The sequence below is a fragment of the Panicum virgatum genome, chromosome 9N (assembly GCF_016808335.1).
Source record: "Panicum virgatum strain AP13 chromosome 9N, P.virgatum_v5, whole genome shotgun sequence".
In the NCBI taxonomy this organism is placed as follows: domain Eukaryota; kingdom Viridiplantae; phylum Streptophyta; class Magnoliopsida; order Poales; family Poaceae; genus Panicum; species Panicum virgatum.
In genome coordinates, this window is record NC_053153.1 from 18099971 (window position 1) to 18122837 (window position 22867).

A 22867-nucleotide genomic window follows, 5' to 3' on the forward strand; every position below is an offset into this window, starting at 1 on the left:
ACTCAGAGAGAAATTGACAAGGGAACAGGGAGATCGTAGAAGATTTGAATGGTGTAACAGTGAGAACACAGGTGACAATGCTAGAGAGAGTAAAGGAAAGAATGTCCAAAACAATGAGATGTACTGCTATAATTGTAATGGGACAGGTCATATTAAGAAGAACTGTGCTAACACCATTTTGCTACTCATGCAAGAAATCTGGACATAAAGCCCCATTATGTCCGGAGAAGAAAGGATTGAGAGTGTGTGGATTTGGCATCCCTGGACAGGGTTTTTATAGCATCCGATATCCCACAGATAAGAAGATTGAGCAGAACAAAGGTGTCAAAGGGGTGATGACCATTCTCTCAGGAGCTGCCACAGTCCCAATAATTGAGAGAGAATTGAGACAGCTTTTTAGAAAGAATGAGAACTGGATCATTAAAACTATGGTAACTCCGAATGATATCATGATACAATTCCCTGATGAGGAAAGTAGACACCAGCTTGCCAGGTTTAAGAGCTTTGAGTTTGACACTGCTATGATTAAGGCTAAAGTGGTGCCTACAGAAAATTCTGCTGGAGCTGATAGCAGTCTGGAGGTAGTTTGGGTGCAGGCTGACAACTTCCCTGAAGATGCTAAGATAGTGGAGATCATCATGGAGACAGCGTATCTAGTTGGTGACCCTGAGGAGGTGGATACTAGTACTCTGAAGAAAGCAGGGCTTGTGAGAATTAAAATCGCCTGTAGGGATTCAAGAGAATTAAAAGGGGAAACTCAGATCTTTTTCAATGGAGAGAGCCGTAAGATAAAATGGACGGTCGAAACTCCGGTGAAACAGGACAAGGATAAATATTCTTCTAAGGAATCTGATACTCACAAAGATGATGGGGATGGTAAAGAGAAGGATAGAGAAGAGGAATCATCTGGCAGTAAAGAACTGAAGATATCCAAATTAGCACAGATGCTCAATGTGAAATTGCCTGAAGAGCAAGGGAATGGCAATCAAGACACTGGGAAAAAACACAATGCTGGAATTGGTGATAAGGAATCAGAGGGTGATTATGACCCAATGGGAGAGGAAGATGTGATTCAAACACAACAAAGTTTTGTAGCCCCAGTGGAGGAGATGCAAGAAGCTGAGGATGAAAGGGAGGAAGAACAAGTGGATTATGAGGATGAAACACTGGCTGGAGACAAATATGAAATGGAACAAATTGATGAGATTTTTGAAGAGAGAACTGACAAATTGGCTCCTTTCCTCAATATTAGTAAATTTGAGGCTACTGGTGAAGTGGTGATTCTCATGATGTCAAACTGATAGAGAGTGGTAGTAACCTATCCCAAATGAATAGCAAGGTGGTTCAAGAGATTCAGGAGATAGATACAGATAATGGCATTATGGTTCCACGGAGGATGAAAGTTAAATTTACGCCTGCTGTGGCACAAAGAAGAAGTTTGAGGCTCAGCAATGACAGGGGCCCAGTACAGGACAAAAGCTGAAGCTATCAAGGAAAAGCATAATACCACAGGTAAAATCTCTTCCTTTGCTATTTTTAATTCCATCAATAACGCAAATTTAATTGAGGTTGCTAGGGCTAGTAAAATTAACTTGGGAAAGAGTGAAAAACAAACAACCAACTCTATAGATATAGATACTATTAAAGCGTATGAGATGGCCCAAGCTGTGTTGTTAGAAACCCAACAGAATATAGAGGAGGCGAAGAAGATCAAAGGAAAAGAAGAAGGTCGAGACAAACGGGGAGATAAGACAGAGGAACAAGCTAATAATATAAAGGGGGGTTTAGATGTTCTGCCCCTATCATACTTTGATGGTGATGACGGAAAGAAAGAGTTGAAAGAGTCTGTAAACCCCAAAAGAGGGGGTGTCAGAAAACCCAAAAGTAAGAAATGATAATACTTTTTTGGAATATTAGAGGGATTGGTGGACTTGGAAGAAGAAAGCAACTTAAAGAACTAATGGCAAAACATAGAGTAGATGTTATTTGTTTACAGGAAACGATCAAGCAGGATTTCTCTATACAGGAATTGAAAGCTTTGGGTGGAAATTTAAATTTTTCTTGGAATTGGACAGAGGCAGTGGGTATGTGACCTTGATTGGTTTGAAACAGGGAGATTTGGATGCTGTTGAAATGGACAATGGCTCTTTCTTCTCTAGTGTTAGAATAGTGAACAGAGAAGATATGTTTGAATGGGAGATAGTTAATGTTTATGGCCCGGTCCAAACAGATAGAAAAGAGGAGTTCCTGATAGAATTACAAATGAAGTTGGAATCATGTACTTGGCCGTTCTTAATTGGAGGAGATTTTAATCTTATAAAATTTGCTCATGAGAAAAACAATGATAATGTTGACCAAAGATTGATGGATATGTTTAACTCCTTTTATCTCGGATGTTGGTATTAGAGAGATGATTAGAAGAGTCAGTAAATTTACCTGGTCAAATAAACAAGAAACCCCATTATGTGTGTCTTGGATAGAGTTTTTACTAGCTCGGGATGGGATCAGCACTTCCACATGGCAACTTGTGATACTTTAACTAGAGTTGGATATGATCATAGTCCTTTATTGGTAAATACTGAGGATGGCAGACTGCATCAAACTTTTAATTTTAGATTTGAGATGGCGTGGTGTCAGGTTCCTGGCTTCCTACATTTGATGAAAGAAAAATGGCCAGTCAGAAGTGGTTTAGGTATACAAGATTATTGGAAAGAAATGAAATATTGCATTAGAAAATGGTGTAAAGGCTGGAGTGCTAATTTTGGGAGTCAATTGAAAAAGGAGAAATTGGATTTGCTTGAGAGAATACAGTTTTTTGATAAGATGTACGAATCTCATGGCTTAACTAGTGATCAATGGAAACAGAGATACGAAACTAAGGAGCAATTAGAGTCAATCTACAACTTTGAAGAGATGCAATGGCAGAAAAGATGTGGTGAAAAGTCAAATACAGGATATTTTCACGGGGTGGCTAATGGACGAAAGAAAAAGTGCACCGTTTTCTCCTTGGAGGATGGTGCAGAAGAGATTAGAGAACCGAAACTTTTGAAGGAACACATAGAGGGTTACTATAAGAGACTTGTTGGTAAAGAAGAAGAGAGCATTTTGACGCTGTCACAGGACATTTGGACAACCAGTGGAAGAATTACTGAGGAAGAGGGTTTTGAACTAACTAAACCTTTCACATGTGAGGAAATTGAGAAAGCAGTGAAAGAAATGGATGCAAATTCGGCTCCTGGGCCAGATGGGTTTCCAATTGTTTTTTATAAAGTTTCTTGGGATCAAGTTAAAGATCCGTTGATGGAATGTTCAAAGATTTTCATAGAGGTGATTTCAACATCAGTAGATTGAACTATGGGATGATCTCACTTATTCCAAAACTCAAAGATGCCAACAACATTAAACAATACCGTCCAATTTGCCTGCTGAATGTTGACTATAAGATATTCACCAAAGCACTGACTATGAGACTAACGCCACTAGCGGAGAAAATCATTAGTGAGACACAAACTGCTTTCCTGCCTGGGCGGTTCATCCTAGAAGGAGTTATTATTCTACATGAGGTGCTGCATGAACTCAGAACGACTAAGAGGAAGGGAATTATTCTCAAATTAGATTTCAAAAAGGCATATGACAAGGTTAGATGGAGCTTCTTATATGAAGTGTTTCAAAAGAAAAATTTCCCTGTTAAGTGGATAGAATGAATTAGGCAGATTGTTGAAGGCGGTAGAGTAGGGATCAACTTTAATGGAGAGTATGGGAATTACTTTAGAACTTATAAGGGCTTACGCCAAGGTGATCCACTTTCGCCTCTGCTCTTTAATCTAATAGGAGATGCTTTGGCGACCATGCTTTTAGAGGCTAAAAACGCTGGTGAAATTAGAGGACTGGTACCCCATTTAGTAGAAGGAGGACTCACTCATCTACAGTATGCTGATGATACTATAATCTTCTTGAACCTAGATGATCAATCCATTGTTAAGGTTATGTTTCTGCTGTACTGTTTTGAATCTATGTCGGGTTTAAAGATAAATTACCAAAAGAGTGAGGTCCTAGTGGTTGGTGGGGATGAAGAAGAACAGTGTAGAGTGGTGATGATGTTTAACTGCAAAGAAGGGACACTTCCCATGAAATATCTTGGCATCCCGGTGAGCAGCTATCATCTAACAGTGGGTGATCTTGCTGTGGTCTATCAAAAAGTGGAAAAAAGGCTCCCAACTTGGCAAAGTAGCAACCTATCATCTGGAGGGAAAATGATTTTAGGAGAAACTTGTTTGAGCTCAATTCCAAATTATACTATGGGGGTATATTTACTACAAGAAGAAATCCATGTAAAAATGGATGCTGCTAGAGCAATTTTTTTTTGGCATGGTCCGGGTCTCAAGAAGAAATACCATATGGCCAACTGGTCAATGATTTCTAAGCCAAAAGAGTACGGTGGTCTTGGACTTTTACAGACACGAGGTTGATGAACATATGCCTTCTTTCTAAATGGATTTTCAAATTGGAGAGAGGAGAGTCCAATGTCTGCCTTAATTTACTTAGAAACAAGTATTTGGGGGTGGGGGGGGAGGGAGGTTTTTCTCCAGCTCACCTAAAGGTGGGTCTCAATTCTGGAAAGGGTTACATGCTATTAAAGACAGCTGCATCCGAGGCTTGAAATATGAAATCCACAATGGTAAAAAAGTAAGATTTTGGTTGGATGTATGGTTTGAAGAATGCCCACTGAAAATTCGATTCCCAAATCTTTTTAAGATCTGTAACCAAAAAGATTGTTCCGTGGCTGAATGTATAGAGGGTGAATATCTCATGCTAACTTTTAACAGATCCTTGGGATGGTAGAATGCCAAGAATGGGAGGAACTTCTGGAATGCCTTTTTACTGTAACGTTAGATGAAACTGAAGACAAAGAGGTTTGGGCTTTAGAGAAGTCAGGTTATTTTACAACTTCTTCCCTGTATAAGTTGTTGTGCTTCCCCGGTGTAGTGAATCAAAATATGAAAGATGTGTGGGATTCTAAAATCCCCCTGAAGATCAAATTCTTTGTTTGGCAGGTTTTTAATGATAAACTACAATCGGCTGAAAACTTGATTAAGGGGAAATGGCTTGGACATTTAGAGTGCGAACTATGTGGAGTACCTGAAACAACAAACCACATTGTTTTTACTTGTATACTTCCTGTTTTTATTTGGAACATATGCAAAGATGAACTTGGATGGGACAGTGTGCCTAAATGTGATGAAACTTGGCTTAGTAATATCATGAATGGATGCTCTCGGAAAAAGAGGCTAAGACTAATCTTCTTGTTTGGATGTGTGGCATGGACTTTGTGGTTGACTAGGAATGATCTTATCTTCCGAAATATAGTACTCTCTTCCCCTTTATCTTGCATATATCGAGTAACTTCCTTCTTGCAGAAATGGAATGTGCTGAACGGGGCGGACAGAAAATGGGTGGCAAAGGTGGTGTCAAGTTTGAATTCCAGGGCATATGTGCTGCAGGATAGCGATGGAAGCTGAAGTAAACAGCTTGGACGCGCTGGCACAAAGGTGTAAAGGAAGTTAATGGAAGCTTAGTTGGCAGATCGAAGTAATATCAAGTTACAAGTTATATAGTTCTTCGTTTAGACAATCTGGTCTTCTATTAGTACTCTCAGTATGTCGGGTTGTATCCCGTGAGATGCACGTCTTTTGTGTAGACCACTAGATGGGTCTCACCAGAATTTTTTTGTGTAAGCAGGTTACTTTAGAAGTAGATCATTATGGTCTTAGATGCCTTGTGTGTGTGAACCTGATCCTGTAAATCTGGCAACCCCAGAGCTACCTTTGTTTGCTTTCTATAAAGCAGGGCCAAATCGGTCTTTGGTCTAAAAAAAAAAAGGGTGTTATTTGCGAAAAAAAGTTTCAGTGAAAGTTTCAGTGGAGGCGGGGGTAAAACGCGAAACCTGATGCGGGGTCGTGCGACTGATCTGAGTCGTTCGTTTCATATCCGACGGCCACGGTTGAGGTTTCCAGGATTGCCCTGGATCCCTGGTTTTCACACAATATTTTCTCGCGTCGCTAACACAAATCCCAACCAGCGCATCCTCTCTTATCTCTTTGCTATCTGTTCCCCAGCACGCCTCAGCTGCCCTGGCCTGCTCCGCCGTCGCCGCCCCTCGTCAAGTCTCCACCGTCGCGTGCAACGCCAGCCCAGACCAGCCGGCGGTCGGCTGCGGCTCCACGCCTAGTGCATCATCGCCCGCAGGTCCAACATCTCCAGCGCCAGCCCTAGATTTTTTTTTGAACGAACTAGATCCATTATTTTACCCCAGATAAGCCCATCCCAGCCCCTCTCCCCTTACTTCCAGGACGGCGTCAACCACAGCGCACTACCTCCATGGCTTAATCCTGCTGGCCACAACCGTAGCACGCATCACCATCCCAATCCCCTTCCTGTCTCTCCACTTGGGCAATTTCTTCTCTTGTTTAAGTTTGTTCTGAATATGATCAAAATATATGCCCATATTTTTACCTAGAATCCTTTGTAAGTAAAGTGGAAATATCGTTACCTATCAGAATATCAGAGTTCGCCCTGGACTATGTTCCTGTTTATTTCATTCTACTTTGAAATTATGTATAGATGCCTGTGGGTTAACTTATTTCTTTCGGGTTTCATCTCTAGCCTACCCCAACTTGCTTGGGAAAAAAGGCTATGTTGTTGTTGTTGTTGTTGCCTGTGGGTTAACTTAACTTTTTGTAGGACAACATATCCAGGGACTACCTAAAATTAGGGAGCTCTGTTACATTTGAACTAAAGCATCTTTTTAAATGGTTCATGAAGCTAAACCGATTTAAAATATTGGCATATATACATGACATTTTTCCTTCTGCAAGTCATGGAAATGTTTCCCCAATTGAAGCAAATACATATTTTGATACAGGCCTTTAGCAGGCAAAACATAGAGTAATATTTGATATTCATAGAAAATTAAATTTTGTTCAATAACTACACAAATCAATGAAGCATATCCGAGATTCCAGATTCCTGGAACAAGATATTTTTTTAAGGTTTCATCATCCATATACATTGTTTGAACTATTTCAGGGGCCGTTTAGTTCCCAAATAAAAAAATTTTAGGTGTCACGTCAACGGTTTGACCAGATGTCGGGAGGGCTTTTCGGACACTAATTAAAAAACTAATTTCAGAACTCACTTGGAAACCGCGAGACGAATCTTTTGAGGCCTTTGACCGCATCATTAGCACATGTGGGTTACTGTAGCACTTATGGCTAATCATGCACTAATTAGGCTTAAAAGATTCGTCTCGTCGTGTACATCCAAACTGTGTAATTAGTTTTGTTGTTTAATTACATTTAGTGCTCCATGCATGTGTCCAAAGGGAAAGACACAAATTTCGAGGTGAAAATTTTTGGGAACTAAACGCCCCCTCAGTTAATACTGGCATATATACTGCACAGGCTAAGTCCTATGATTTACACAATCGGGCTGCTCTTTTGTTATTACTGATTACTTCAAGTAGCTAGAAAATTAAGACTTAAGAAAACTTTGCTTAATCTCTTTGCCCCTTTACAGGAGAAAAAGATGTCAGCGTAGCAGGAAACCAATAGCCACCGCTCTTCCCTTCCTCCCAAGTGAATACTTCCCAAAATCCCTAAGAGAAAATGTATGACTTCGGGCTTGGGTACCATTGGCTGAATCCTCAGGGCACCTTTAAGGTTTTCTGCAAGGCCAACAAGGGGCTCTGCCTTGCCGTCCGAGATGGGGCCCTTGTCCTCGCCGCCACCGACCCCACTGATGAGCACCAGCACTGGTTCAAGGATATCCGATTCAGCCTGCGCATCAAGGATACAGAGGGCAAACCTGTGTTCTCACTCGTCAACAAGGCCACCGGCCTTGCTGTCCAGCACTCCCTCGGCTCGTACAACCGGGTACTTTCTCCCCCCACGCCCACCCCTTCCCCCCACCACACCCTTCCCCCACTCTTTATTTTTTAATTTTTATTTGAGTTCTTGGGGAATGCGGATCGGGTGATGGGTTTAAGGTGTTTAATTTCAGGTGAGGCTGGTGAAGTTCAACCCAGAAGACTTTGATGAGTCCGTGCTGTGGACGGAGAGCAGCCACTTGGGCAGGGACTTCAGCCACATCCGCATGATGCACAACATCAACTTGGGACTCCATGCCTTGCCTGGCGACGAGGAGGGAGGTGGCCGTGTGCAGGATGGCACCACCATCGTGGTCATGGAGTGGGACGAGAGTGACAACCAGAGCTGGAAGATCCTCTCCTGGAAGGATGAGGACAACACAATTCTAGGCGGCCTGGAGGCTGAGCCCACCTGCCGCATCTACTGCAAGGCCTACAAGGGCTTCAGTGTCACCGTTCGCAACGGCATTGTCTGTCTTGCACCTACCAATTTCAACGACAAGTTCCAGCAGTGGATTGAGGACAAGAGGCCCGGGAACATGATGAAGGACGTGGAAGGCTACCCTGCTTTCACGGTCATCAATCGGGCCACCGGCGACGCCATCGAGGCCTCTCTAGGCAAGGGCAACCCTGTAAGCAATTGTTCACCCATGCACCCTATCAATCTACCATGCACATGATTAGGTTTAATTTGATTGATGCGAAAATCTAACTGTTTATGAAGTGCCCCTCAATCCTCCTATCCTGAAGCTCTTGCCTGCCCCCTAAGTCTCAGAGAGCTCTAAAATGCAAGTCTGAAACTGCACATTTTATGCAGCCCTTCCCCTATATCTCACTGGTGGCAAGCAGAAGGGGGTAAGTCTGCACAAATTACTTTGCAATCTTGGGCGTGTTTGGCACCTTTGATTGTTACTATGTTGTGCCTCACTTGGCAAGGTAAAGTGTTTGGTAGGGAGCCAAAAACTTGCTTTGCCTGGCAATCTGGCTCCACTTGGCAAGGATTTCCTTGACCACGCGGGCAAGGTTTGCTTGCTGTGCCTCTATGAGCCGGAAAATCAACGACCTAATGAATCAATATCCGCCTCAAAATTTACATCCTCCTAGCAGGATTGATGAACTTTGGTGCCCAATCTTGAGCCTCTATTCAAATCCATGCGAATTGAGTCAGTCGCAGCAGAGATCGGCCTCCTGCTCATCAGAATAAAGCCCACTCCAACCCATGCATTCCTCCTCTGGAATCGAGACAGATTGGCCTTCTGCTTGTCATAATTGAGCTACCATGCTTGAATCCATGCCTTTCCCTCTGAAATTAAGGCAGCCAGAGCACTTATTGACATCCCTGTTAGCCAGATTGTGGAGCTCCTGCACGGATCGAGCTTCTCTTCCATGAATCAAGCTCCCACTGCTTGCTGTTTGGGAGAAAAAGGAAGGAACAGTTGAGTGCTACATAGAGAAGAAAGATGAATGGAGGCAAGGAAACGGACCGGCATCCAGGAACCGAACACAGCAGCATAACCTGACCTTGCTTTGCCAAGCAAGGCTAGCCTTACACAGCGAGGTGAGGCAAGGCTAGCGAAGCATCCAAACACTCCCCTATAGCCTTCGCTTCATTCTGTTGTTTTGGAGCTCCATTCTGGTGTAGTTAGGTGCTCCTCCAGTTATTTTCCATATCGTATTCGGTTCCACTTGATGCTACTCCCTATTGCTAGAATAGGATGTGTTATATTGGTTTACCCTGTTTCAATGTAGTTACAGCCAAGTGCGCGTTGCGCGTTTCCAGAATTTGTAAAAAAGAATGCATACATGTAGATAGGTAGACAATTACTTTCACACACAATTTTTTTGTGGAAGGAATTGACCATATCCATGTGTGTGCTACATATCCGGTGCCGTCAGGTGCTCAAGTTGTTTTCCAAATCTTCTTAGCTCTCAGGAATACCACATTTGAAATGGGGCATCAATGGTCATGTTAACCTTCACTTTGGATGCCCCATCTTGATCCAAATGGGAGGACAGCCAATTTGGTCCTAAAGTTTTACTCAAGGATCAATTTAGTCCCTGCTCTTTTGCTCTGTCCATTCACATCATCAAAACTTTATTGGCCCAAATATTCCTTTGTGATGCCATGTAGCTTAAAAAGCATAGACACTCACTGCCATGTGAGCACAAAGGTATGCAATGTTCTTTTGCCACTTTGTAATCCAGATCCTAGATAAGAAAACGATTTTATTCCAAGTGCCGTCAGTTACCAAGTTGCTTGGGAAAAAAGGCTATGTTGTTGTTGTTGCCGTCAGTTACCAAGTTCATGCTATTGCAAATACCTTGTCATGAGAGTATATTAATTCCTGTGACATAACGTTTGTAGATTCAATTGCATTATGTCAGAATATACACAACAGAGGTCTAATGTATGTGGATGTGCCATCATTTCTGTTCCACGTCCTAAAAATTGCATGAATGGCCAATTCAATTCATGCATCAAATTGAGCAATCTGTTGGGCTGCTCAACTGGTTCCACCCAGAAGTATCCAGATAGAGCGGGATCTATCAACCTAAAAGCTGTAGATATCAAAACCATAATCCCACCCTCCAATAATCGCTAGCCGGTGCCCTCTTTGGCTGCTTAGCGCCTTGAGATCAACAAGCCCCCCCCCCCCTCGATTTTTGCAGCTCCATGCATCTCCCAATTCACTAATACAAGTGAACCATGGCCTATGGGCCCCTTCTATTGTCATCTTCATCTCTAGCCAACCCCAACTTGCTTGGGACAAAAGGCTGTCTTCTCTGGTTGAATGTGCATAGGGCTGCAAAGGTCCATTTGTAATGTATTCATGTCCTGATGGTACCATGGATATGATTTACATTGTACCTGCAACTTTTGTAATAATCACAAATTAACATATAATTATATATGTGAGTTGATATTCTATTGCCAGCTATAAAATTGAGTTAAAATTTGTATCATTAAACACTGTTGATTTACAACACCATGACTAGTGATCTACTATAATACAATTGTAAATGTGCTTGTAATTTTTTGTAACACCTATATTGTAAAAATGTTTTTATCGTGTCGTAAATCAATGCAACCGTGCTTAGGGGTATAGATGCGCATGGGTACCCGCAACTGTAAGTCTTCCCCGCAACTGTAAAAGACTTCCCTACAACAGTGAAAGACTCCCCGCAACCGTAAAAGACTTTTATGGTTGCGGGAAGACTTTTTACAGTTGCGGGGAAGTCTTTTATGGTTGTGGGAAGTCTTATGGTTGCGGGGAAGTTTTTTTTTTTTTTTTGGGGGGGGGGTGTGGGTGGGAAGTTTTGTTTTTTACTACAATTTCAGGCAGTCTTTTACGGTTGCGAGGGACCTTTTCGTGGTTGCGGGTACCTTGTGCGCATCTATACCCCTAGGCAAAAAATTCTGATTTATTTATTTATTTGTTTGTTTGTTTTGCACGCTTGATTGATTCAATGTACAGTTGAAGCTTAAAGCGTACAACCCCTGCTTTCTGGACGAGTTTGTATTGTGGGCGAAGGGCCGTAACATGGGGGATGGCTTTCGGTGCCTACACATGCTGTGCAATAACTCCCTCAACTTCAAAGCCATCCAGGCCGATAAGGACCATGGTGGAGTGCACAATGACACCTACATCACGCTCTCGGGTTGGAGTACGGGAGACAACATACAGCTTCTGTGGAAGATCGTCCCATGGTGTAAGTCTACCTGTACGAAGGGCACATTTCAGTAGCATTGCCTGAGAAGCATAAATACAATGAGCACATTTACTACTAGTTGTGATGGATTTTTTTCCTTAAAAATCTTGATTTCCACTGTTGAAACTTTTGCGACAGTTGGACATCGCAACAACCATTAAAAGAATGTTATGAAGTGGTGGGCGTTATAAGATGATAGGCTGATATAATATTTGCAGCTTTTTAGCATGCTTTGAGTCGAGAAAGTTTGTAGTGCCTTATAGTTGTTGCTTGTGTTTGCAGAAATTTACTGTGCCGGAGGTGTGCTTTGGTCAGTGCTGTGCCCGTATGTGCTTAATTCAGTGCTGTCACTGACGAGAGAAGGGTCAACGAGCTGGAGTTGTCTATGGGAAGTTGGAGTTTGTTTGAACTGATGACTGATGGTCTGATGTCGTAACTAATAACAAAACAAAATGAATGTTGGGCTTTGTTGCGCATTTTGAGTTTGTACCTTGCTTTGGATAACTCGTATGTCTATGTTCAAGCAGTTTATTTGAAACGACTTCCTATATTCAAGTCTGCGTTGAGGAAGATGAAAACCTAGTCTTTCTTACAACGGTGAATTACATGAATCTTTTAATATCGTAAGTGCATCAAGCCCTTTTGATAAGGTGTAATAAGTGTCGGGAAAATATATTTCGGTTTCTGGTTTGGGTCACTCTATCTCCGGTAAAAGGGTATGGCCCACTAGGGAAGGACCCGAGTCCGAGAGTCCGAGGTGTGTCTTGAGACGTTGAGGAATCTGTGAGGAAAGACTTGGCGAGATTATAGGAAATAGAGAGTCCTAGTTGAGTTTAACTCGAGCTCTGTTGTAAATAGGCATAGTTAACTCCTCGTATCTGAGTTGAACTCTTGGTGCGGCCTGGCCTCCACGGCTATATAAGTGGAGCTAGGCCCCTCTATTCTGTAACACAAATAACTCGCAACAAGCAATACAACAAAGCAAGATGTAGGGTATTACCTCATTAACTCGAGGGCCTGAACCAGGGCAAAAAGGTGTCCACTTCGTCTCCATATCTAGGCTAAGCAACCCCTCCGAACAAAAACCCTCCTTAGGGAATCCCGTGGGGGGATAACGGATTCGTGTTCCGACAGTTGGTGCCCCAAGTAGGGGATTGCTTCGTTCGTTCTGAAAGATCTTCGATGGCTCTCATCTTCAAATTCGGCAAGTTCCCGGCCGGGTTCGAGATTCGTTTCGGATCCCTAGAATTCTCGACGAATTCCAAAGGCAAGCTTTCCTACACTGACTCTAAGTCGAAGGAATCAATTGGAGTTGACCGGGTTCAACTCGTGGGAGTTCTTTCCCCTTCAGTCTCCGCAACCAGGCGGCGACCTACCATTTGGCGATACAACAAGTCGTGGAGCAGCCCAGCAGGAGTCAAACCCCTGTCGAGGCTAACCATCCCGATCCTGACTCGGGGGTACATCCTACCTTGGACTCCAGGTCTCCCCGACATTAGTGAGTTCCAACTCGTTACAGCCCGAGTTGTAGATCGACCCGGCCGTGGCACTACTGTCGTCCAAATCGGCAATACTATGCCACCAGGACTCTCCGCCTGGGCTTCCGTTCCAACTCGAGAGGTCTTCATGGCCACCACTAGAGGCAGAGACGGCGCCCATGAAACCGAGGAGCAAAAGCTCCAAGAACTCCTAGCCGCCCAAGGGGCCGAGGCTCACGCATGACTCCAGCAGCTTCAACAGCAGCACGAGTTGCTCCAAAACGAGATTGTCCAGAGACAGCTCGAGTTAGGAGTCCCGGCAACTCCGGAGTTCATACTCTGGAAGGGTCGACTCCCTAATACTCCTCGCAACGCTGTGGTCACCCAGATCAGTGATACACAGATCTTTCACCCCGGCCATAATATGGTTCAGTTGAAGAACTTGATCGATAAGATCAAAGCAAAGATATCGGAGACCCATCCCGTAGATGTCAACCCTCTAATCGACCAATGTAAGCAAGTTGCCGACATAGGTATGGCTCAACTCTAGCTTCGTCCATACTCCACCGCTCCCCAGTCGCTCGCGCAGCACCCGGCCGTCTGCATCCCCCCGTCAACCACCTGAAGGAGGGGACAACAAGCGCAAGGAAGCCTCGGGTGAGAACCAAGGCGGAGAACGAGACAATTGCCGACGTCCCCGTGGCTCGGCGAGCGTCAGCTTTTCACGCCAGCGGGATCGCCATGGTCATCTCCTCAACCGAGAGCTTCTGCACAAGCTCGAATCCAATCGCCGAGAGGACGAGCGTCGCCATCGATAAGAGGCACGCAATCGCAAGAAGGAGGAGGACCCGTTCCGCCGTCGCTCTCCTGCCCCGTCATCTTTGTCGACGGACTCCGATCTGGACCCACGGCATCGCCACGGAAGGGCGCCGACGACAACAATCAAGGCGTTCGACCGGGATCTTCGGGATGTCGAATGGCCCAAGGGGTTCAAGCTGGCTCATATCCAACCCTACGACGACAAGTCCAATCCCGAGAGTTAGATCGACAGGTATGCCATAAGTCCATAACGATTAGTGCCGTAGGAGGAGACGACGCTGTCATGGCGAACTACCTCCCGGCGGCCCTAGATGACAACATCAGGGCCTGGCTCACGACCCAGAAGCACAGATCGATCCACTCTTGGAGGCAACTCAAGCGCATGTTCCGTCACTTCCTTCTTCAAGGGGACATGGAAGCGTCCCAGCTCTGCCCACGCGTTGTACTAGCTTCATCAAAAAAAAGGCGAGTTGCTCAAGGACTTCATCACGCGATTCTATGAGGTGCGCACGGCTACTCCAACGGCCATGGACAAGGCCGTCTTGGTGGCGTTCCACAACTCTGTTCGCAACCCCGAGCTCCAAAAGCAATGGGCGCGCGACCCACCAACATCTATCCCTCAGATGTTCGATGAAGCCCACAAGTTCGCCAACTTGGAGCTCATCGACTACGACCCTTACACTAATAAGGGCAAGGCCAAGGCCAAGGAGTAGGATGATCAGCCAAAGAAGAAGCACGTGCCAACGAAGTGGTCAACGTCTGTGACACCCTGATTTTTGAAAACTTAATTTATTAGGGTTTTATTTGAATTTACTCGAGTTTATTTGAATTTATTTAGATTTAGTTCCATTTATGTAAAGGAAATACTATTTTTTTAATAATAAAGAAAATTTAAAATAAATATAGGATAAGAACCATGTTTGTTGCATTGCATATTATTTTATTTTATGTGCTGTTGCATTTGTTTGATTCTTGGTTTAAATTCAAAATAAATTTGAAACTCTAATTTTGCAAATCTATTTAAAAAGGAAAAGTTTCTTCTTTTATACCAGGGCTAAGCCCATTTTCTTCTCTTTCTTTCCCGGCCCGATCTCCTCACTTTCTTGTCCTTTAGCCCGGCCTGGCCTCTTCTTCTTTCTCCCCCGCATGGGCCAACCTCGGCCCAGAGCGCGCGCTGCCGCGGCCCACCCAGCCTGCTAGCTGCCTCCCTTCTCTTTTCTCTCCCTGGCTCGTTGACGGCCCGGGCCCACCGGTCGTCCCCGACCTTAGGTCGGAGGCGACCGGGGCGCCGCCGCCGTGCGTCGTCCGGACTCCGTTGCTGTCGTATCCGGTCCGGTGTCCGCCCGCCGCCTGCGTCCGTTTCCCTCTCCCCTTCCACCTGGACAGCCCGGCCGAGCCCCTATATAACGTGGCTACCGCGCCTCGAGTTTCCCCAAATCCCAAGCCGTGTAGCTGTAGCTTTGCCAGCCGCCGCCGCCATTGGGGAGCTCCATCTCGCCGAGTCGATCTCGACGCCTGCATCCTGTTGACGCCGAGCGACCCGCCGCCGGGATTCGCACTGCTCTGCCGCCCCGCTGTGCTGCTTCGCGTGACCCGGGGACTGTCGCTACGAGTTCCCGCCGTCGCCGTCGCCGCCGTTCGAACTGCGCCGCTGACCACCCTTCTCCGACCGTCCCTTGCACGAGGTGAGCCCTGGTTCAGTTCGCCGCATCGCCCCTTTTCTCTGCCGCTGCTCGCCGGCGAGGTCCGCCGCCGGGAGGCCGTTCCCGGCCATGCAAAGTGAGTGGTCCGTATAGATGATCACTTTGCCGACATGGAGAAGCTCCGCTTGAGCTTTCTGCATCACTCGTGGGTTCCTTGTCAGCTCCGCCAACGCCCACTCTAGTGTTGTTGCTGAGGTCTCGCTCCCCGCCGCAAAGATTTCCTAGGGTCACATAGTGTTTATTATTAGTAAAAGCTTCAAATTACCCTAAGTATGGTTTTCAAGTTCAGATAACCCCCAATTAATTCTTTTGGTTCACTCTGCTCTACAACTAAGACATTTATTAGTATATTTTCATAAGATATATATCTTTTTGTTTCACTGGCATAAGTGAAATTTTAAGTTGAAATTTTGTGAGTATTGAGCGGAAATTATAGCTTATTTTAAAAAACACATTGAGCGGAATTATGACTTATTTTAAAAATATACATTATGAAATTTTCATCATTATTTCAATCGGTCAGAACATCTCATAATAAATTAATCATGTGATACAAATCAAGCGAAAAATAGTGATGATGTATTCATAATATTTTTCAACATAACTTATGACGTGTATTGTTGCCTAAAGAAATTTAAATTAAATCGGACAAAAACTCATTATGGATATAAAACTTAAATTGACCTTGTTATCATAGTATAAATTGAACAAAAATAGTGTATTGGGTTATATACATTTTTGGCGATACTAATAAGGGGGTAATTTATACTTTTTTCTTTTATTATCAGGTGATATTTGTTGCTGATGTCATCTGATCGCAATAATAGAGGGATTAGAATCGCGTGGTATGTACCAAGACGACGGTGGTGATGATGTCTGTGGTAAGCGGGCACTGCGCGTCGCCGTCTCTCTCCAGCCGCAGCAGCACGGCCAGCAGGTTGTCGTCGTCCTGCTCCTCGCGTCCCTCGTCGACTGACGACTGCTCGCGGATGATCTCGCCCATGATGTCGCGCACGGTCCGGTTGCACCGCTGGGCCTCCCGCAGCCCGCGGCTGAGCCAGCACACCAGCGGCGACGACGGGTACAGGTCGGTCAGGTTGAAGCCGGAGGTGAGCATCACGGCCGTGTGGAGTTCGCGCAGGAACTCGTCGCGCCGCGGGCACCGGCCGCCGACGGCCGACCGCACCACGATGTCGTTCATCGCGCGGCAGATCCTCTCGCCGATGTCGACCACCGCGGCGCCGCCCTGGGCGGCGGCGCAGGAGCCGGCGACGGAGCGGAGCAGGCCCGCGGCCTCCTCCTCCCGGACGCGGCGGAAGGACCGGACGCGGCGCGGGGAGAGGAGCTCGAGCACGCAGATCCGCCGGAGCTGGCGCCACAGGTCGCCGTAGGGGGAGAAGAGGATGTCGCGGCCGCCGTCGGCGAACACGGCCAGCGTCGGCGTCAGGTTCCGGCTCGCGAACGCGGCGTCGTGGGTCTTCATCACCTCCCTGGCGGCCTCGGCCGAGGACACCACCAGCGTGGGCACGGCGCCGAGGCGGAGCATCATGAGCGGGCCGTGCCGGGCGGACAGGTCCCGCAAGGCCCGGTGCGCGAGGTCGCCGTGCGGGGACAGGAGGAGGTGGTGGAGGCTGCCGATGAGCGGCAGCTGCCACGGCCCCGGAGGCAGGCGCAGCGGCGGCTTCCCGGGCTACGACGACGCCGACGCCGGGGCGTAGCTCCTGGCGACGAGCTTGATGAGGAAGAGGGGTAGCAGGAGCAGCAGCTCAAGCAGCGGCAGCGTCGTCGCCTCCATTATTGGCCGTCGAGTACGATGGTGCGTGTGGTGCTGTAGTGTAGTCCAGGGTTCAAAATTTCGGTGAAATTTCGGCGAAATTTCGGTATTTTTTTCGTTTTCGGTAGTTACCGGGAAGTGGAATTTCGGTAAATTTCGGTAAATTTCGTTTCAAAATTCAAAAATTCAAAAAAATTTGTAAAAAAAATTGTAAAAAATATGATAAAAAACTAGGTGTTTTTCTAAGCAAATAGGACTAGAACACACTCAAATCTAAGATCATTTGCTAGGCTAAAATTAACATTTGAAACCGTAATTTGAATGACTCGTCATTTCATGTGCAAAAATTTGTTTTCTCCCCTCGACTTCAACTAGACTTTGGTTTATCATGATATTGGTGAGGTACCTATTCAATTTCATATGCATACCTACAACTAGGATGATGATCCATCGGCCGGCCCGGGTGGACTATACTCTCATCAGTAGACTAGTAGATCTAGTTTCCTCGTGCTGTCCAATTAGGCTCGTCGTCAATCTTGCTTCGCTTTTGCCTTTTGCATCTGCTTTTATATTATCATCTAGCAGCTCTTTTCTTTTGTATGTAGCGGTGAGATCGAATGAGATGGCAGCTAAAGCCCTCTGTCTGCTGTAGTCTATTATTCTTAACCAGGCCCTCGATCTGGCTCTTCTTCTAGCTTTGTAGCCGGTAACTGTGGAGACTTGGGAGTTTTTTTTTGATGTTGTGGCCATTGCTGATACGTGTTAAATTCCATTGGCAATTCTTCTCTATTGGCAACTGCAGATTAAGTCAGTTGTGGCCTTTGATCTGCCCCCACTTCGTGGAAGAAAGCTTTCAGAATGCTTTAACAATTCTCTATACAAATTGAATCAAACAAAAAATTCAAACACTGTCACATGAATTGATAACCAATTCAAATCATGTTTGTCCTGGATTTAAAACAACTTTCAATTTGGATCAACTAATGTCCCTAAAAATTTATAGGAATATCCGCCATAACAAGAATAATAAAAGTCCAGTTGAGGCCTAAGAGAGAAAATGAAAGTTGTCACATGAAATGACAAGACTTTTAATTGGTAGTTTTTGAAATAATTAAATAACTTTCAAACCATTGCTCAAATGAAAAAGTTCCTGAAACAAAAGTTGTAGATCTCGAAAAACTGAACAAAGTTGGTATTCAAAAGTTTTTCATTTGACCTCGGGAACAGTAGGAAAATCACAACTGACATCATTTTCCGGTCGAAATCACCGAAATTTCGGTCGGAATTCACCGAAATTTCGTTTTTTGAATTTGAATTCCCTTTCCGTTCGGAATTAGCGAATTTCGGCGAAATTTCAGCCGAAATTTCGTTTCCGGCAAACGGCGGGATTCGGAAAAAAAACGAAAAAGGTGAACCCTGGTGTAGTCTAGCCAGCAGCAGTGGTGGCATTGCATTCAACTCGACCTGTCTCTGTTGCTGAATCTCTTTTATGATTGGAGACGTACAGCTGCAACTGCGAAAGCGTCTGGACTTTCATTTTCATCTTGAAGGCGGTTGGAAGGATCGATACGGACAACAACCACGCTCGGTGCACGTTTTAAAGTGTTGTTTTGCAACCCAAACACAAAAAAGTTGCATGATATTTCCTCCCCACCAAATTATAATTATAAATATGATCCTGTTGTTTGAGTGCTTGGCAGGGTTTTTACGATGGCTCTAGCTCCGGCTTCAGGCTCCCGAAGGAGCCTTGCCAAACATTTTGTACGAGAGGCAGTTTTTTATGAAAAATGTAGGAGCCGAAGTTATTTTGGAGGAGAGAGTCCTGCTAAACATTCTTTAAATGTATCGTATATCTATGTGTATAGTAAAATTAAAATCTATTTATTTAAAAAAGTTAAAATGACCAATTATTTAAATAGAGTATTTTATCTTGGCACCATATTCTATAGAAAACAAGATCTTTGTGCAAACTTTGGAAACTCCAATAGAGCCCACCGGACCCATCCGAGGGCACCGGACAGATTTGGGGAATTTTTACACTTTGACACCCGCCTCTCCCCCCACCTTCGCTGCGCGTTCTTACAATTCCACCCCTTCGTTCCGTTCCGTCAGCCGCTCCGCTCCGTTCTGTCAGCCGCAGCCTCCCCTCCGTTCGTTCGTTCATTCTGGGCCTCGCGCAGGGGGCGTCGTGATTCTTCTCCCCAAGACGCCGCCGCCTAGGGTTTCCTCCGCCGGCTCCTAGCAGAGCGCCGCCGCCCTTGCCTCGCCTGGAGTGCCGCTGCCCTCCACCACCTCCCCTCCGTTCTGTGCCCTAGGGCCAACAAGACCGCCGCCTCCACCAGCGCAGGATCCCTCGGTTCGCCGCCGCCTCCCTCTGGTCGCCAGGGTCGCCGCCGCCCGTTTGCCGGCGCAGAGGGCGCCGCCGTAGTCCGACGAGGCTAGCTGTACGATCAGCAGCTTTCGCTACGGCAGGCCCCCCGGGGCTAGCTGCACTCCAGGCCCTTGCCTCCCCAATGAAACTGAACCTCTGCTGCATTTCTTTCCATCTGCAGGTACCAAGGTACCTCGATCTCTTCCTCTGGAAGTTCCAGTGAAAATGTTATGCATCATCCAGTTTAATCTTACACGTTTTGCTATTGTTTGAGCAGCCTTTGCTGCACGGGGCATCAATTTCTCCACTCCAGCACCTCCTACCATTCCGTCTGCTGTGCAATCAGTGCAATCATCAGGGGATTCATCAGACTGGGCTCATTTACGGCATTTTGAGAACACTGAAGGAGTACAAGCTGATTAAAATATGTAGCTGATGACTTAGCTAGGAATGCTTCTGTATTGGTTGAAACTAGCGCTATTTTGAAGTGGTCAAATTACAGGCATAGTGAAGCTCTTGTTGCAATTCAGATTGTAGCTGTTCAAAATATTGTAGCTGATGCCAAACTATGTACCATCTCTTGCATATGAATGAAATTTGTCCATGGGAAACATGTCTGAGATAAGAAGCTCTTGTTGCATTTCAGATTTTTGCAGCAGTTCACCTGTGATATTTCTGAAATTGATAGTATACAACAAACTGAATTGACCTTTTTTTACTCAAGTTTGGCAGCATGTACCCATAACAAGAGCATACATGTTCAGATTTAACTATTCACAATATGAAAACAAACATGTCTCATTGAACACAAGAATCAGGATCTCCAGAATTGGTTTACAATAGGAAGGCTCCAGCAATTGGATTATGTTTTGTCATTTGAAATGATTTAGTTTGAAATGTGTTCAGTCCAAACCTAGTATAAATCAAGCTAGTATGACACTAATTTCCAAACCTAGAATGAATCAAGCTAGTATGACACTAATTTCAATATAACACGACAGCTGCTTACTATCGCCAAAGGCAAACATGCAGATGGTTAGCATAGTTTCTGGATCAAGCAACTGATAGCATGATGTCCTGAGGTGATGTAGAACAAGAGATTTTTCAGGGTTCAACCAGGGATAGTTACTACAATTTTTTTCAGAGTTTTAGCATATTTTTGGTTTAGCTCACCGACACCGTGCTATAGTTTAATTTGTACTATCCATCAGTCCTCCTGGCTCACTGGCTGTGCACCTATCTTATTGTGATGTCATAAAATTTATTTGAAAACTTGGCATTTTCTTTTGCAGCATAGGAAAAGAAAACAAACTTGAGTGCAGAAGTGTGGGATCAAGTCATTAGGCTAAAAAACAATCTACCGACCAAATATTCAACTTGGTGACCTCCCAGAGGTATGCTGCAACTTCTTGTTTAAAGCTGTTATTAGGAGTACATTAAATTTCCAAACTTTAGGAGACCGGGGAGAGCGATGAGGATACATCATTTCTGGGTTGTCAAATTTCTCAGACATTCATTTTGCACTGGACAATTTGAGGACAAAATCTAATCTTTTTCCCATTTCAAACTGAACAAAACTGTACATCCATTGAGCTACAACAGAGACAAACATTCAGAGACACAGCTGAAGCCTACAAACATTCAGGGGAACAGCAGAATCCGCAGGGAGGGGCGCCCAGAGCGGGCAGCGCTAAATCAGCGCCAAACCACATCCATGGCCTCGCGGTCAGCCCTGTCCTCCATGGCAGAAGCCTGGTCCATGGCGGCGGCGCTGGAGGGGATCGGGCGGCGGTGGCGCTGCTGAGGAATCGGGCGGCGGCGCTGCTGGAGATGAATCGGGCGGCGGAGGCGCTGCTGGGCTTCGGAGTGCGGCTGCGCAGCAGGGCTTCGGATGCCGACGGCGCTGTACAATTTCTGAGGGGCGGCGTCGCTGCTGGAGATGGAGGCCGCCGGCAGCGGACGGGGGCGCACCTCCTGGATGGAAACGTGCTGGCACGGACGGAGGCAGACGGAAGCGAATGGGGTGGCCAGACGGAATGGCGCTTCGCTCGCCAGACAAAACGGAGGCCGGGGGGGTGAGTGCAAATTTTCCCCACCTTATACCAAGATGGATCTTGTATTGTTTATCAGAGTTAGCCGACCACACTCGAAATTTGCAAATTCTCTAGTAAATCACTTTTAAGATCTAGGCAAGTACTACACTTTGACCCTAAAACCATGATGATGTCTTTGTCTGGAGTGCTGGACCCGTCCCTGATCTAAGTATGTCCAATCCTACCAATCCTATAGATAATTAGAACATAAGAAAAGTAGAGGAATTTTATTGAATTTGAATCCTATAAAAAGTAGAGCGATTTTATAGAGAATTTGAATCCTATAAGTAAGGCTAAGCCCACTAGCTCACCATGCATGGAGATATTAACCCCTCAAAAACAAAAATCAGTGGTGGTATTTTTTAGGGAAGATCATTAGTGACTTTATATTGTTCTTTTTTGAGAGCGAAGATCAATGGCGGTGTTTGTCAGTTGCCACCACTCCTTGCCAGGGAAGAGCACTTGTAGCAAAATTTAGTTGCAACCAACAAAACCTTTCATTGATTGTGGAGGTGTTGGTGATGTGTTAATAAAATGACTGTCTATTTCCTCTCAACATGACTGTCCTATTTTTTGAATTTGTTTTAAAATAAATATTATTGTTCTGTCATAGATAAGTGTCATCGATGACCAGACGTACATGTTGATTTTGTGAATCTCAAAGGGTAGGACGTCTATTATTTTTATGAAAAGAAAAAACAATAAAATAGTGGCTTTTCTATTTATTTGTTTTTAACAGAGTGTTATGCGTGCATCCAGATCAGCTGTGCCTCTATGTTCCATCCACCATTAATCAAGGTAAGATAAATTTTCATTTAAAAAGCTAATATATTTAGCAGAAATCCTTCCAAAAAGCTAAAGGAGCTATAGCAAAAGCTATAGCGAAAGCGAAATCATTTAGCGGAATGATAAAATAGTCAATAATTACATACAAAATAAGAAGCATCATTAGTCCAACAATCTAAAATAGACTCAACACGTCTCTTGACTGTCT

General features: G+C 45.1%; 2 protein-coding genes across 3 annotated transcripts; one reads left to right on the plus strand and one right to left on the minus strand.

Moving 5' to 3' along the window:
- Window positions 1-6081: 6081 nt before the first annotated feature.
- Window positions 6082-12213, plus strand: LOC120692415 (ricin B-like lectin R40C1). Of its 2 annotated transcripts, none has more exons than XM_039975698.1 (5): window positions 6082-6246; window positions 7576-7931; window positions 8059-8556; window positions 11401-11635; window positions 11918-12213. In XM_039975698.1, coding segments are annotated over exons 2-5 (1002 nt in total). In that variant the 5' UTR covers window positions 6082-6246; window positions 7576-7664; the 3' UTR covers window positions 11920-12213. The 2 variants fall into 2 exon arrangements, with proteins under 2 accessions (XP_039831632.1, XP_039831633.1); XM_039975699.1 differs by having other exon boundaries at window positions 7600-7931.
- A 3325-nt stretch (window positions 12214-15538) lies between these two features.
- Window positions 15539-21541, minus strand: LOC120688799 (dolabradiene monooxygenase-like). Its single transcript, XM_039971172.1, has 3 exons — window positions 21488-21541; window positions 16489-17325; window positions 15539-15856 (listed from the first exon to the last, which is right to left on the minus strand). The coding sequence occupies exons 1-3, from the start codon at window positions 21539-21541 to the stop codon at window positions 15539-15541; spliced, it is 1209 nt and encodes a 402-aa protein (XP_039827106.1).
- Window positions 21542-22867: the final 1326 nt, after the last annotated feature.